Source organism: Octodon degus, unplaced genomic scaffold (assembly GCF_000260255.1).
Source record: "Octodon degus isolate 3935 unplaced genomic scaffold, OctDeg1.0 scaffold00027, whole genome shotgun sequence".
In the NCBI taxonomy this organism is placed as follows: Eukaryota; Metazoa; Chordata; class Mammalia; order Rodentia; family Octodontidae; genus Octodon; species Octodon degus.
In genome coordinates, this window is record NW_004524603.1 from 13,703,550 (window position 1) to 13,718,252 (window position 14,703).

Below are 14,703 nucleotides of genomic sequence, written 5' to 3' on the forward strand. Positions count from 1 at the left end.
TCCTTAGAAAAGTTGGACTGGAAATCCCCTTTCAACCAGCTATTCCTCTACTGGGAATTTTCCCAGAGGATCTGAAAACATCATATCATAGTGACATATGTGTGCCTATGTTCATAGCAGCACAATTTGTGATAGCCAAATCTTGGAAACAACCAAGATGCCTGTCACCTGAGGAATAGATGAAAAAGATGTGGTATTTTTATACTGTGGAGCATTACTCAGCTATATAGAATGATAAACTCGAAGCCTTTATATTGAAGTGGATGCCACTTGAAGATATACTCATAAGTGAAATAAACAAGACACATATGTATAAATATCATATACTTTCCCTAGTATAAGAAATCAAAAGAAGAAATACAAATAGAAAGGTATAATACAACCAAAAGGAAAGCAAGAACTTGAGAACTAGACAATGAAGTGAGAGGAAGGAGAAGAAACATGAGAGTGGCAAGCCATACAGTTATATGTATAAAATGGGTAAGGCAATGATCCTGAGAATCTTCAGAAGATTTTTAAATCTAGCAGTTGATTGGAAGGATTCTCACCCTGACTAACTATATATTCTGACACCTGTGAACTAAGCAACTGCACTGAAGATGGCCATTTGTATTAGTAGGTTTATGCTTGGAGTGCCTGTCATTCTGGTCTTCTGAATATGGGCTGCTTGTCATGACATGCCAGTTGCTACTGTGCTGTCTCTCAGGTAGATGATTGTTTAAAAAGGAAGGGGGTGGGTAATGAAGGCAGGAGACAGGAAAAGGAGTGTTGTAGGACTATCTTGCTGCAATGTTGTATATAGTTAGATTTCTGGACTTATGTGCAAACATATATAATTCTTTATTCCTATCTCTTAAATATATTTTAATTAAAATTTTTTTCATCATATTCTATAGAGACTGAAAGTTTAACATATCAATACTTGATGAAAATCACCTGTTCCCTGTTATGCCTAAGATGTTTGATATTCAGACAGACAGTGAGGTTAAGCTCAACAGCCTAGGTTGTATGGTAATAACAATAAGCTTCTCTTCTGGAGGGTTAACAACCTAAGTTTGCAGACCAAAAACTAGAAAAAAAGGAGGCCACAAGGAAAGCCAACATTTTGGCCCTAGCCTTCCAAGGTCAACTAAGATTCAGGACATATGAGAACTTGTACTGTAACGTCATGTAACTCAGTAGTGTCCCAAATTTTCTGATCAAGGAGATTATGGGAGCAAAGAGGAAAGTGATCCATGATGTAGAGTGTGCCTAACGAGAGTCACATGGGGAGAAAACATTCTCTCAGGCTTTCACAGAGAGCACATTGGCCAAGCAATGGCCGTGACTCATCCACATGGCTGACACTGACAAAGGATCTACAATCTAAGCTACAGGGTCTCAGGATACATTCTGAGGGGATTTGACTGAATTTATCACACCCAAAAGCTACAATTCTGCTTACATAGGTCTTGCTTTATCTTGGTCTTAACCATCTAGCAAAAAAGTATAAAAACGAAGTATAAGAAGTAAAGCCATACTGTTATGTTGAGCTGTAGGGGACTCGGGTCAACAAATTCTGACATTGCCAGTCAAGTGGAAGACCCAATACTATTATGGACTACTGGACTATTTTGTAATATTTTGCTGTGTTCACACACCTATAATATTTAAATGATGGAACTAAACAAAAAAGGGGATATAGATGAATGACCGTTTTGTATCTGTGTATTCAAAATGGTTAGGATAGATATATAGCTACATTCTCTTAATTCAATGAATAGGGGGATTTGTTCTAATAGTGTTTGTAAATAGGATATCATGTCTGCATCTTGTACAACCTGTAGCCACTAGGAAGACAGTATGCAATGTGTTAATTATTGGAACTATCCTACCAATTAGATTTGAAAGTGTCTTATTGCTATTTATTTCTCAATAAAATTATGGAAAAAATGGTATTTTCATTTCTTTACTTATATTTTCATCACCAGATGACATTTGATCTAAAAGAGACATTTCCTTAGCAGTGTTGTCACATTATAAAGCTCCTCATGTTTTTTACAAAACATAAATTATTCCACCTTGTGAAGACTCCATAAGTAGCCAGATTTTTATTGTTCAACCTTATGCTTCCACATGCCTGATCATTCAAGTGGAAGAATTTAGTTTCAATATTTTTCTTTTGTTTTTGGCATAACCAGGGATTGAACTCAGGCCCTTACACTTGTCAGGCAAGCACTTATTCTACTGAGCTATCTCCCTAGCACTCCTGGTTTCAGTTATTAATAAATTCACATATTTTAAAGTAATCACTTCTTTTGGGGACCCTCTTCTTTTTTCTCCCACATTTCATGAAATTTACCTTTAAGTTGAAGAAATGCTCAGCTACCTTATGCTGTGTACTCTGAGTCACTCTTGACCAACACCGTTTTCCCCTACCTAGGAAGATTTAATTATCCTTTAAGTTCATTTCTACGTACAGCATTTTCAGCAATATAACCTTCAAAACAGAGCCTCTATTCCTCATCGATGGGATATTCCTCAGAATGAAGCAGACAGTTACATACAGGATACTAAGTCACAGATAAATTCACTAAACAGACTCACCAGCAGTGCCCAGGAAGACAAGGAGGAGCAAGGTCTTCATGGTTCCTCACTGGATCAGCCTTGGGGAATAGGATGAAGACTTTGCGTGCACAGGTATTTATACCTCTAGGTTTGGCACCGACTCCCATGGCCACAGGTACCAGAGAAGTGATTTCAGTGGAAAGAAGGAAATCTAAATTTAGAATTCAATTCCATGACACCTGGAACATGACCCAGCACCAAATTTAGCTATCAGCAAATGTCCCCTTCCCTAGAAGGTTATAGGAACGGAAGTAATGAACACACCTATTGGGAATTGTGCCCCAGACTTGCACAGTAAGTGGACATGAGGCCACGGGACACAGCCAACAGTTTCTGGATTCCCTGATACAATCTCAGGGACTTTGTGACTCAACTGTGGACTTTTGTGGAAAAGATGCTCCTAAACCCTGAACCCCTGAGTTTAATGAACATTTTGGTTTCTTTCCCCAGCCAAAGCAGCTGTTTTACAGTAGTTCTGAGCTACATGTCCATGATAACTTTTCAGTAGAACTAGCAGGAAATTCTTATCCTGAAACATGAAAATGTTTTATCATTAGAAAATGTAATAAATTAAAAAGGTGATAAATAATGATGACAACTCATAATTATCTAGAAGTTAAGGTATCTGAAGTTCATAGTGATCCTGCCTTTCTTGTAGTTTCATTTTTCAAAGATTTGGGTAGGCACACTGGCCTACAGACCAAAATCATTAAGTATGAAGGCTCTAGAAATCAATAATCTGTTCATTTTAAATTTTTGCATACAGTATATTTTTGCATTTCTCTTATTTCAGTATAGGTTGTTGTGAATTTCTTGCTAATTTTTTTATTAATTTTGTGGCATATACTTATGTACTGATAATCTTCATGTGCAGAATTTCATACTATATACAGATTTAGGCAACTTCTGTGAGTAGGATGTTTTTGCCATATAGAAGTGGGGACTTACTGTTTAGTTCTATGCTTTTATTAATTTCAGTTGTACAGTCCTAAAAGGTGCATATTATATTCGCAAATTCACAGAATTGAAATCTAAGATGGCAAAGTCTTGGGAACTTCACCAAAATTTCTCAGCAGGAGCACAGACTGAGTATTCAATTATGGTTTCCGAATCTACTATTTTACCAATAACAAAATTGTTTGTGAATAAAAAGGAACTGAGGTTAATAGGATGGTTACTGCTCTTTAAGCACCTCTCAGATTGTCTCCATCCATCTCCTCATTCAGTCTTTGATAAAAACATGTTAATAATGGAAAAATAATTTTCATGAGGAGGGAATCTCAGTGAGAAAGAAACACATATTATTCATAGTAGCCAGATTCCCAAGCTTCATATTTAAGTTTTTACTCTTACTGGAGGTTATTTTGACGCAATCAAATTTTGCAAAATCTAGCTTTTATCAAGAATACTGGCAGGCCAGATAGCCCAGAAGACTAAAGAGCCTGCTTGGCAGACACAGGAAATGGGTTCAATCCCTGGCATGCCCCCGGGGCGTGCTGAGAAGGTGACTGAGGCTAGGCATGGTGCTGCGTGCCTGTAATCCCAGCACTTGGGTGGTTGATAACAGGAGGATCACTATGAATCTGATCTGCGTAGTGAGACCCTGTAGACCCAATACATCTTTCAAAACAAGAATACTTAGTGCAAGGAAAAGATTTGCATCCTTGAGAAAAGCCACATTTGAGCCAGGCATTACTTTTATTCAAACTACAGTGTCATTGATAATAAGCTCCATTATGTGGCAAATGTTTGATATTTGAGTTCTTTGTATTTCAAACTCTGTGGAGTCTGTGGATAATGAGACAATTTGTATCTCGTGTGTGCTGATTTTGCTGAAGGCAGTTGTGCTTCCCAATGATAAAACTAGATCAGTTACAGGATGAGAAAATGTGTTGCTATATACCAGGGCTGGAAAAATGATTCATTCAAAAGTAGGATTCCCTCAACATCGCAGGAAGTAATGTGGCCTTGTTGGTATGAAAATTGAATGTAATTTATTCTGAACACCCTCTTCATATTCAAAGGATTGACATTTTAATTGTAACACTAAAATCATACTAATAGTATGAATATTTAGCTTAAAACAATTCTTTTTTTTTTTTTTTTTTTTTTTTTTTTTTTTTTTTCAGAACTGGGGATTGAACTCAGATCCTTGACGTTTGCCAGTCAAGCGCTTATCCTACTGAGCCATCTCCCCGGCCCCTAAAACAGTTCTTTATTCAATACCGGGACCTGCATGCCGAAAGGGCCCTGCCCCTGGGGCGTGCTGAGCCTGTGACTAAATCGGGGCGTGGGGGTGAATACCTATAATCCCAGCACTAGGGAGGCTGAAAACAGGAGTATCACTAGCAGTCCAAACTGCGTAGTGAGATCCTGTAACATATACATAAATGAAAGAAAAAAAAGCACTAGTTGATTGCGATAAAGAATGAGAAAGTTTGTGCTAACATGTTGATCATGACATGTACCGAACTGACAGAAAGTTTCTAGTTTATATACCCGCAAGAAAAATATATATGTATAGAAACATATATTAAAATAGGTAGTTGAGGCTCTAAGTACAGATATTACTTCATTCTCCATACTCCAAAAACTCATAACCATGATGTTTTTAGCCATATTATTTTTCCCTGCCAATCCCCCATTATGTCAATTTGACTCTTTACAACTGATCTCCTTCTGCTCCTCATTACAATCAATTCTGATGTTAAAAGTTCCTATTTTCTTTCTTTCTTTTTCTTTTCTTTTTTTCTTTTGGTATTTAGTACAGTGTCTATAGGGACTGCAGGGTTTCACTGCGTAGATCCTACTCATAGTGATTCTCCTGTTTTCAGCCTCCCAAACGTTGGAATTACAGGTGCCTGCCACCACCCCCAGTCTCATCCCCATCTTAGTGCGCCCTGGGGATGGGACCGGCACTACACGCCGGGGATCGAGCGCTGGCCACTGTGCTCTGCCTAAGCAGACACTTTGGTCTGCTGAGCTATGTGGCCAACCCAAAAGTTCCAATTTTCTGATGAGAGGACATTTCTTTTAAAATTGCAAGTAAATTCAACAAACAAGAAGTTTTTCTGGGAAAAATTATTGTTTTGGTTTTTTTGTTGGATTTCCACTAGAAGTTAGGAACTATATATATATATATACAGATCATCTTTATTCAAAGATAAGAATATATATATATATCCTCATCTTTGAATAAATAGCTATTGCTTTAGGTCTACCTTCATTAAACTTGTCTAAATGTTCCCACCACAAAAAGAAAGATTGTTTAAATTTTCCAACTTCACTGTGAAGTTTTTCTTGCTTTCTTTCTCTTTACTCTAAGTCACCTCCTCAATCCCCACCTCACATGTACAAACATTCGTCTTTCTGTTGAAGGACAAATACAGCCTGTGAAATGCCAAGACGAGGGAGATACATGAGAGATGAGAAACCAGGCAGGCGCTCAGCTAATGTACGAAAATATTGGCACAGCATGTGTCCTCAGTGACATCCAGTAAATATGTTTCAATATATTTTATTTTTTCAAAATTAAATAATTAATTAATCTATTTATTTAGTTATTTATTTGGTACAAGCTCTCACTATGTAGCTCAGACTCACACTGGTCCTCCTGTCTCAGCCTCCCCAGTGCTGGGATTACAGGCGTGCGCTGTCATTCCCAGTTTCGGGTCTGGTACGGCACGAGGTACCAAAGATCAAACTCCCGTCCTTGTGCTTGCCAGGCAGGCACTTGGGCCCTGAATATCTCCCCGGCCCCTTAATATCTGTTTTAGTCTTTTCAGTCTCTTGTTGTCTTTAAAGAACAATTTATTAAAATTTGTAACTATCTCTTAATATGAAAATTCTTTATACTTTTATTGATAGAAATTTAAGTCTTGGAAATTCATACTCCTAGCATATGCACTAAAGGGCTAAAAGTGGACATCTCATGTATGTATTCTGTTGCAAGAGTGTCCATATAAGGTTTTTAGAATACACACATGAAGTCTGGGAGTAGAACTTTTTCACAGATTATTTGATTCCCTAAACTTTAATCCCACTGCCTTATTTCTCTTTCTGCCCTCTATTCTCACTGAGGTCATATTTAGCATAGGGACACGGTCTTATAATCGCAGCATGGTTCTGAAGTCATAATTTTCTTTTTCTTTACAGCTAGATAGAGATACATTTGAATTGAGAAAATTACATGGAAATTTCTCCTTCCAGAGGCTATCACAGCTGACTTCTTACAGTTTTGACCTATGTTAAGGTAATCACTTCCAGACCTTTCATCTAGGGAAGAAGTCCAATCGTGATGAGTGGTTTCAATTCAGTGGGGTGACACACTCTCAGAGCAAGGGGCAGAGGTTTCGCTGTACCATAGATGTGACCTATGTAGTACTGTGTCTCTTAGTGACTACAGGAAATTGCTTTCAGCTTTTAGGTCCTTTTTCAGAATTCCAGTTAATATATGCATCTAGGTTGAGTACATACTCCAGCAAACTCTAAATCATTTCTGGATGATTTATGGTACTTAATACAATGCAAATGCCATATAGATCATTGTTATCTTTTATTTTTATGAAATGAAATTAAAATAAATCTCTGTGTGTCCAGGACATCTGCAAAGCTTAAAAATCATTTTAATCATTTTCTAGTGTGCGAGTGGTTCAGTTTGTTGATGCAGAACCTACAGATTTGCAGTGCTAATTTTTTATTTTGATTATGAAAAGATGAATTAATGACAATGAGAGGAAGAGATATCATAATATGAGCCCATTACCAATCATGTCTTTTGTATGTTTATCTTTATTTTATCTACCTGCCCTAAAAATAAAGAATAAAGTCAAACGAATATGTATATGGAATATTCAAAATAAAAGCAGCATGCCCCTCATGGAAAACTTTAATAATTCTATTGATTTGTCAAATCTCATTTTCATCTTGTATGGTTTTAATGGGTTTTTTCTAGTACTATTTTTATTATCAAATCTGTTGCCCAGATTGACAGATTTAGTCATGCAACATTGGGAAAATAATTGAATATTGGTGTGTTTTAATTTATTTCATAGAAAATATGAAAATTGATTAGACATGAGAAACGGTACACACTTAGAAGACCAAGATGAGCGGCACTCAACCCTGGGTTTTTATTACACATTGCTGCCCTCGATGTAGCTGCTCAGACTGCAGATATCAGCATACAGAGTTAGTCAAGGTGAAAATTGCAAACATTAACTGCTCGTTTCAAAACACTGATGTGAATTATGATTCAATCATCTCTACTACATTTTAACATAGAAAACCACTTGAAAGGTTGTGAGATCTCTGAAATATATTTATTGTTAGGAAATCTGCAGTTCACAAACTAAGCACCAATAATAATGAGAGAAACCTGGAAGGTTTGCAGCAAATTTCATGAACTCTAAGTAGGCAGTGTCCCTGAATCCAACATTCAGGCTGTCTAGAGAGTACTGTGCAGAAAGTACTGAATGCCCGGGAGAGATGGAGGGAGGCAAATAGATTCATTGCACACTGATCTGAAGAAGATGCAGAGGCTACATCATCAAAGGCACTTTTTAGAGTAGATCTGTTCACAAAGGACTCCTACTGGGAAGGAAGGGCCTGACATCACCTTGCACACTTGGTCTCCATCATCCAACAGCATGCCATTTCTTTTTCCATGGCTTGAACATCATCCTAGACCTTTGACATCCTGTGGTAGTTACTAGGGAACATCATTACACATAGATGATAGATAATATATCTGTGTAATATGGTTGCATATCTAGTAAACATTCATCTTTCCCCGAGACTTATTTATTTTGGTTGCATGCATCTTTTTCCTTTAGTTTTGATGAGTTCTGCTATAAAGAAACCTATGTAATATTTTTCAGGATTCGGTAAATGAACACTAGTTTGATGGAGATTAGATTGTAGTTGTCTTCTTTTCATGGCATACTGTTTGAGGGAACAGATGCTGAGTTTAGGCAGATTTCACATTTGCACACTTCACAGCCATAAAATACAGAAATGCAATCTGAATTTCTGACCTGTTGCCCTCCCATAGTAAAATTTATAGCATGTTTAAATAAGTGCTTTCCAGCAGGGAGTGTATGCGTTGGTGTTCACCCGTCACTTCCACAATTCCACATGCAAAGAAAAGAACAGCAGCACTAGTACAATCAGGGAAACCCTGTGTAACTTCAGTCAGAGCACAGACTCTGAAGCCAAGCTTCTGGGGTTGAAAAGATGATTCCATAAATGACTTGCTGTGAGATAATGGTGAAGTCCCCTACAACTCTGTCACTTTACCCATCTGCAAATTGGGAATTATGATACATATTATATATAGCTTTTGTAATGATTCCAAAATTAATACAAACAAAATGCTCCACTTACTACATGGGACTTCTCTCTTCTACACAGGGCTATTTTCAGGATTCTTCATAGAGACATGAACTTTGATAAGAGCAAATACTTTAGAGACTGATTTACTGACACATAGACATGCATAGTAAAACTGACTTTATAATTTGCATGGAAAAATAAACTAGCAATAATAATCATAGAACAAACATAACAATTTGCAGTAGTAAAAATATCCCCAAATTTGTGAATTACTTATTTCTAGAAAGTGACTTTAATTTGTTTTAGTCCATGGTTTCCTGGAGTAACTGAAACCACAGGAAGTGAAGCCACAGAGAATGGAGGAGAATTACACCCCTGACACATCACAAGCTGGAGATAACTGCCAGTTACTACTATTTTTCTACTTTCTTGTTTTTGTTTATTACTATTTAAAATAAGAACCATTTTTCTACTCAGAAGATCCAGATGTTACTAAGCGCAGTGAAAGGTCAGCATGTCTAGGTAAGATCTGAACACTCGTGAAACAAGGAATAAAACTGTTCATTTAAAATATGATATTACAGAATTCAAGAGAATCCTCCGGACAGAAGGTCACAGTCGGGCCAAACAACTCCCTGACGTTTTCTTCTGGGAATCCTGAAACCTGGAGCCCTGGTCTATCATCTTACACCTCCTTGTTTGCCTATGTTGGCAAAGGTCCTCGCCAGCTGTGCTTGTTACTTCTGCTCCCATGATCCTCTGGAAAGAGGGAAGTTTATGTTTACCCTTGGTGCTGAGTCATTTTCCAAATGCCATTGGATGGAATTCTCAATCAGGACTCGTGAGTTTCCAATGAAATCACTCCTCTGGCACCTGTGGCCTTGGGCGCCGATGACAAGCACATGGGTATAAATACCAGAGGACAGAAAGGCTGCATTCAGATCCCGGTCCAGATGGCGAGGGCTGCCATGAGGGCCTGCGTCTTTCTTGCCTTCCTGGGAGCAGCTGGTGAGTGTGGTCAACGAAACCGTCCAGGCATCTCCGTGTGTATGTGAGTTTGTGCACATGTGCGCTTGCTGAAACACAAATGTGGGTAGTGTGCTGCCTTTACTTAAGAAGTGTAACGTGCTGAACGTAAGGTGTGTAGTACATCTGTACAGAAAATCAAATCAATCTTCTGGGAGGAAGTAATGAACTGGGTGATCAACAACAACAACAACAAAAAAAAAAAAGAAAACTGCTTCAGAGTGCAGGGAATAAATGATCAAAATTCAGCATGAACTTCCAGGAAGAATTTCCTGAAAAAGACAAAAAAAGGAAAGGATTTTGGAAAAGCACTTGTCTAGACTTATTTAAGAAGGTGGAGTTAATGATGGAAAATAGTCTGTGTCCATTGAAAAGATTGTGAGTGTCCAAGTCTAATTGTCCTCGATATTCTCACAAGCACTGGTTATTTTCACAAGGAGTCCTCGTGGAGAAAGTTGTGCTGCTCCTCTGAGGTCAAATTTCTTGACCTGTTTTGTGCAATTGATTTGCGGTGAATGTTCTCTGGTATCAAGTCATTCTGTCTTTCCATTCTGAAAAAAACACGTGTATTTTTATTTTCATGTTATCCAGCTGTATATTCTGAAATTTTTATACTAAATTTTCACATTTGAAGGACTGGCAGTGTAGCTCAGCAGAGTAAGGGCTTGCTTAGGTAAGCGCAGGGGCCAGGGTTCGAACCCTGGCTCCACATGCCACGCTGGGCACCGGCCCTGGGGTGTACTGAGCCAGAGAGGGAGTCCGGGCATGGTGGCACAAGCCTGTAATCCCAGCACTTGGGAGGCAGGAATCAGGAGGATCACTATGAGTCTGGACTGTGTAGTGAGACTCTGCACAAAAAATAAATAAATAAATTTTCACATTCGATCAGCTGTAAATTCAATGCATCTGCCTGCCTACAAACCTGGAAATGTCTTTTCTAAAATTATTTTAATTATTGAGGAAAAATGGGCTCAGATAACAGAATTATAGTTTCAGGGCTATAACAAAATTTGATAACTACTAACTTTCCAAACCCCAACTGTATTCATAGCTATAAGGAAATAACTTAGATAAGGGGAAAGTTTAGGAAAATGGAATTCGTAATATTCTCTACAATGATTTATAACATACTGAGCCTAGAACCAAAATGAGAAATTGACTGAAGATAAGTACAAAGCCCTTTTTCTCTTCCAGAGAAAAATATTCTAAGTTACCCTCTGACATAATGAACAAAACCATGTCCTGCTGACACAGAATCAACCACTTACCTCCAAAAAAGGGAATTAATGCCAGGATTCTGTACATTTGTATAAATTTTGAGCAGCATTCTTGATAAAAATAAATTTTATACCCTCAGGAATGTCCAAACATGTGTCAACTAGAGACCCACTGATCTTTTTCTATTTGAGGACATCCATGTGCCTGTGTGTGTGTGTGTGTGTGTGTGTGTGTGTGTGTGTGTGTGTGTATAAAACTGATAAGGCAAACATAAGATAATATATATTACTTTTAAACCACACATTAAACATGTCACACTTAAACAGTAACATAAGGAAAATACCTGTTTAAAATATAGGAAAATAAATTTTTCAAGATGTTACCAAGATGCTATCATTTCCTGATATGCAGCGCAAGAGTATTGCCCCCTCTTTTCTCATTGGATAGTCTGCAGAATGTTGATGGTGCTGTAGAAATTCCTGAAACTTACATTCAACTGGGTTCCTCACTTTTCCTCATCAGTCGCTTTCCCCCCTGATGGTGACGATGACAAGATCGTTGGAGGCTATGAATGTAAGAAGAACTCCCTCCCCTACCAGGTGTCCCTGAACGATGGCTTGCACTTCTGTGGCGGCTCCCTCATCACTGAGCAGTGGGTGCTGTCCGCAGCTCACTGCTCTGAGCCGTAAGTGGACAGCATTGCCCTTCTACTCTCTATGCTCAAATAATCCTCCAACCCCAATGGATAACCAAGGCACACTAGCGCTGTGCACCGTGGATAAACCATGCAGTGCCTGAGAGCTGCAGCAGCCCTCAGGATTCATGAGATGGACTGAGGAGCATCTACGGAGATACCCTTGAAGGTCCTCATGGCTTTGTGATCACATTACCAAAGACATGGAAACCATGACCGATGGAGTTTTTCTTACAATGTTTTAGAGAATTAATCATTATATAGTAATATTATTAGGGCTCAAGAAGAAAATTATGAAACACCATGTGAATATAATAAATATATCAGATATCTACTACATTAAAAAAAAGCCTAATTTATTCTCTTCCCTTGATATCTGACTGCTATCACTGATACTTCCTCGTCTTTCTGTGAAGCTCAGTGATCCCAACCAAAGCACGAATGGCAGATGCTGCTCAATCCTCACCTCAATTTGCATGTCTGTTGGCCAAGTAGGAGTTGTTCAGTTCCTATTCCTGAGCCTTTCAGTTCTAACAAGATGCTGAGATGGGTGTGGGCCCTGGCAGGGACATGAGAGCAGGGAATTCTATAAACTTCCCCATGCAAGGTGGTGCAGTGCTAGTTTAAGTGCTTATTGCCTCTGTCAGTGAATGCGTAAGGAGGTTTCCTCTGCTCATGGCTGGTAGGTTGGCCAGAGCAGACATAGCTCAAGTTCGATAATAGGAAACTTGGACTCTTTTTAATCCAGGCGAATCCAAGTTCGTCTGGGAGAACACAACATCCATGTCATTGAGGGTGGTGAGCAATTCATTGATGCAGCCAAGATTATCCCTCATCCTGATTATGATAAAAACAACTTTGATAATGACATCATGCTGATTAAACTGAAGACACCAGCCACCATCAATGCACGAGTGGGCATCATCACTCTGCCGAGAGCCTGCCCTTCAGCTGGTGCTCAATGCCTCGTGTCTGGCTGGGGCAACACTCTGAGCATTGGTGGTAAGTGTCTCCGGCAGTAAGAAGACTAAGTCTGAACAGGTGAGAAAATGTTAGTCTAAATTTGCACCCAAGGCACTGCTCCAAGAGTCAGGCTTCCAGATACAGGAAGTATATATGGAGGTGAGAAAGATGCCTCTCGGGATACAGTGCAAGATGTAACATGTATGAACTGCTATAGAACAGCGAAAGTGTTTAACTGAAATTGATTAGAGGCTTACAAAAGGCTAGAAACAGAAGAGGAAGACAGAGCCATGATGAAGGCCTCAGTGCTAATGGAAGTGTACATTTGCTTGACAAAACATTTCTGGACTTGACTTCAGTGTCCACTGATGCTGGTGTCAGAGAAGTAATGACTTGGTGACCAGAACTGCTTGATGAAGCATTTAGGAAAGGTGTAATCTCTTTAATCATTAGACGTTCACGTATGGAAACAAAGAGTAGAAGTTGTGAGATAGTGAATGAAAATTCCATTGATGCTCTGTGTAATCTCCTTGTCCTCTCACCCTTCCACTCAACAGTCAAGTACCCTTCCCTCCTGCAGTGTCTGGATGTCCCTGTCCTCTCTGACACCGTTTGCCACAAAGCATACCCGGGTCAGATCACTAGCAACATGTTCTGCGCGGGCTTTGTGGAAGGTGGAAAAGACTCTTGCCAGGTGAGCTCTTTCATACTTCTTGGTTCTCCCTAGTATCTTCCTCCTCCATCATATTTTTCCTATTTTGAACCACAGAGGAATTTACAACTGTCCTTGATGCCAAATATAAAAAGAAATAGATATCATTGGAATAAATTGTAAATTCTTTATGGTATTCATGATTAAGTTGTAAAAATGATTCACAGGAATTAATTTTAAACGGTGAATCCAATTAGCAGTCTCCAACAGTATATTATGGAAGGGATCCCTTTGGAAAGGTCCAGAGTAGTTGACATGGCTATAAATCTCCTCAGCCTTCTGCTATAAGCCTAAAAGGAATGGGGAGGGCTCTAAGAAAGGAAGAATAAAGTTGCAACATATAGTGAAAGTTTCAATTTCTGGGAATGTAGAGGTTGCTTCTCAGAGGAATTTCAGTCTAAAAAGAGTCCTAATGTAAGAGAAGATCATCTTGAGTCAAACACAAAAACAGACAAACAAACAAACACTCTCAGAAGCCCAGGGGATGTCAACAGAAGTCCTACTTACCTTTTCACTCTTACTCAGTGTGATTCTGGTGGCCCTGTGGTTTGCAATGGGCAGCTCCAAGGAATCGTCTCTTGGGGTTCTGGCTGTGCTCTCAAAGGCAAGCCTGGGGTCTACGCCAAGGTGTGCAACTACCTGGACTGGATTCATGAGACCATCACAGCCAACTGAACACCATCATTTCTCAGGTTCCACAACTGGAGTCAGTTTCACTTTTCTTCTGTGCCCAAAATTTATATATGGAAAATAAATTTTTCTCTGCATCATACTTTTCCCTGATGGTCTTTGTTTTTCATAAACTTTCAAATCACAGTGCAGAGATAGAAATTGGAAGTATTTTACTGGGATATTTGAAAGACTATTCCACCATCCATCCAATCAAATGAACAGACACTTACTTCTCACCTCCACATGGCAAAGCAGGTGAGATGCTGAGAATAGAAGGCAAGTGGGTCACATTTCCCAGCACTCAGTTCTTCAGGTCTTTTTAAGCTTCCACCAGTGACCACACACTGTAGCTCCCGTTAGTGCCTGGCACATGTCTGTCTTTCCTGCACAGGCTTTCCTTCCTTAGTTTGTCTAGAGAAGACCTCTGATCAAGTGACTTCTCCACCTTTCTCTCCGAGGCTTTCTATGATTCCCCCTC

At 39.0% G+C, this 14,703-nt stretch overlaps 2 protein-coding genes across 2 annotated transcripts in view; one reads left to right on the forward strand and one right to left on the reverse strand.

The window, feature by feature from the left end:
- The window catches only part of LOC101588314 (cationic trypsin-3-like), a 14,540-nt gene extending 11,914 nt beyond the window's left edge, over window positions 1–2,626 (reverse strand). The window contains exon 1 of the mRNA XM_004629120.1: window positions 2,587–2,626. Within this exon, the coding sequence (XP_004629177.1) occupies window positions 2,587–2,626 (40 nt within the window). The remainder of the gene's footprint in view (window positions 1–2,586) is intronic.
- A 7,282-nt stretch (window positions 2,627–9,908) lies between these two features.
- LOC101593027 (cationic trypsin-3-like) lies at window positions 9,909–14,228 on the forward strand. Its single transcript, XM_004629032.1, has 5 exons — window positions 9,909–9,948; window positions 11,707–11,869; window positions 12,627–12,880; window positions 13,399–13,535; window positions 14,079–14,228. Exons 1-5 carry the CDS (start codon window positions 9,909–9,911, stop codon window positions 14,226–14,228), a joined length of 744 nt encoding a protein of 247 aa, XP_004629089.1.
- Window positions 14,229–14,703: the final 475 nt, after the last annotated feature.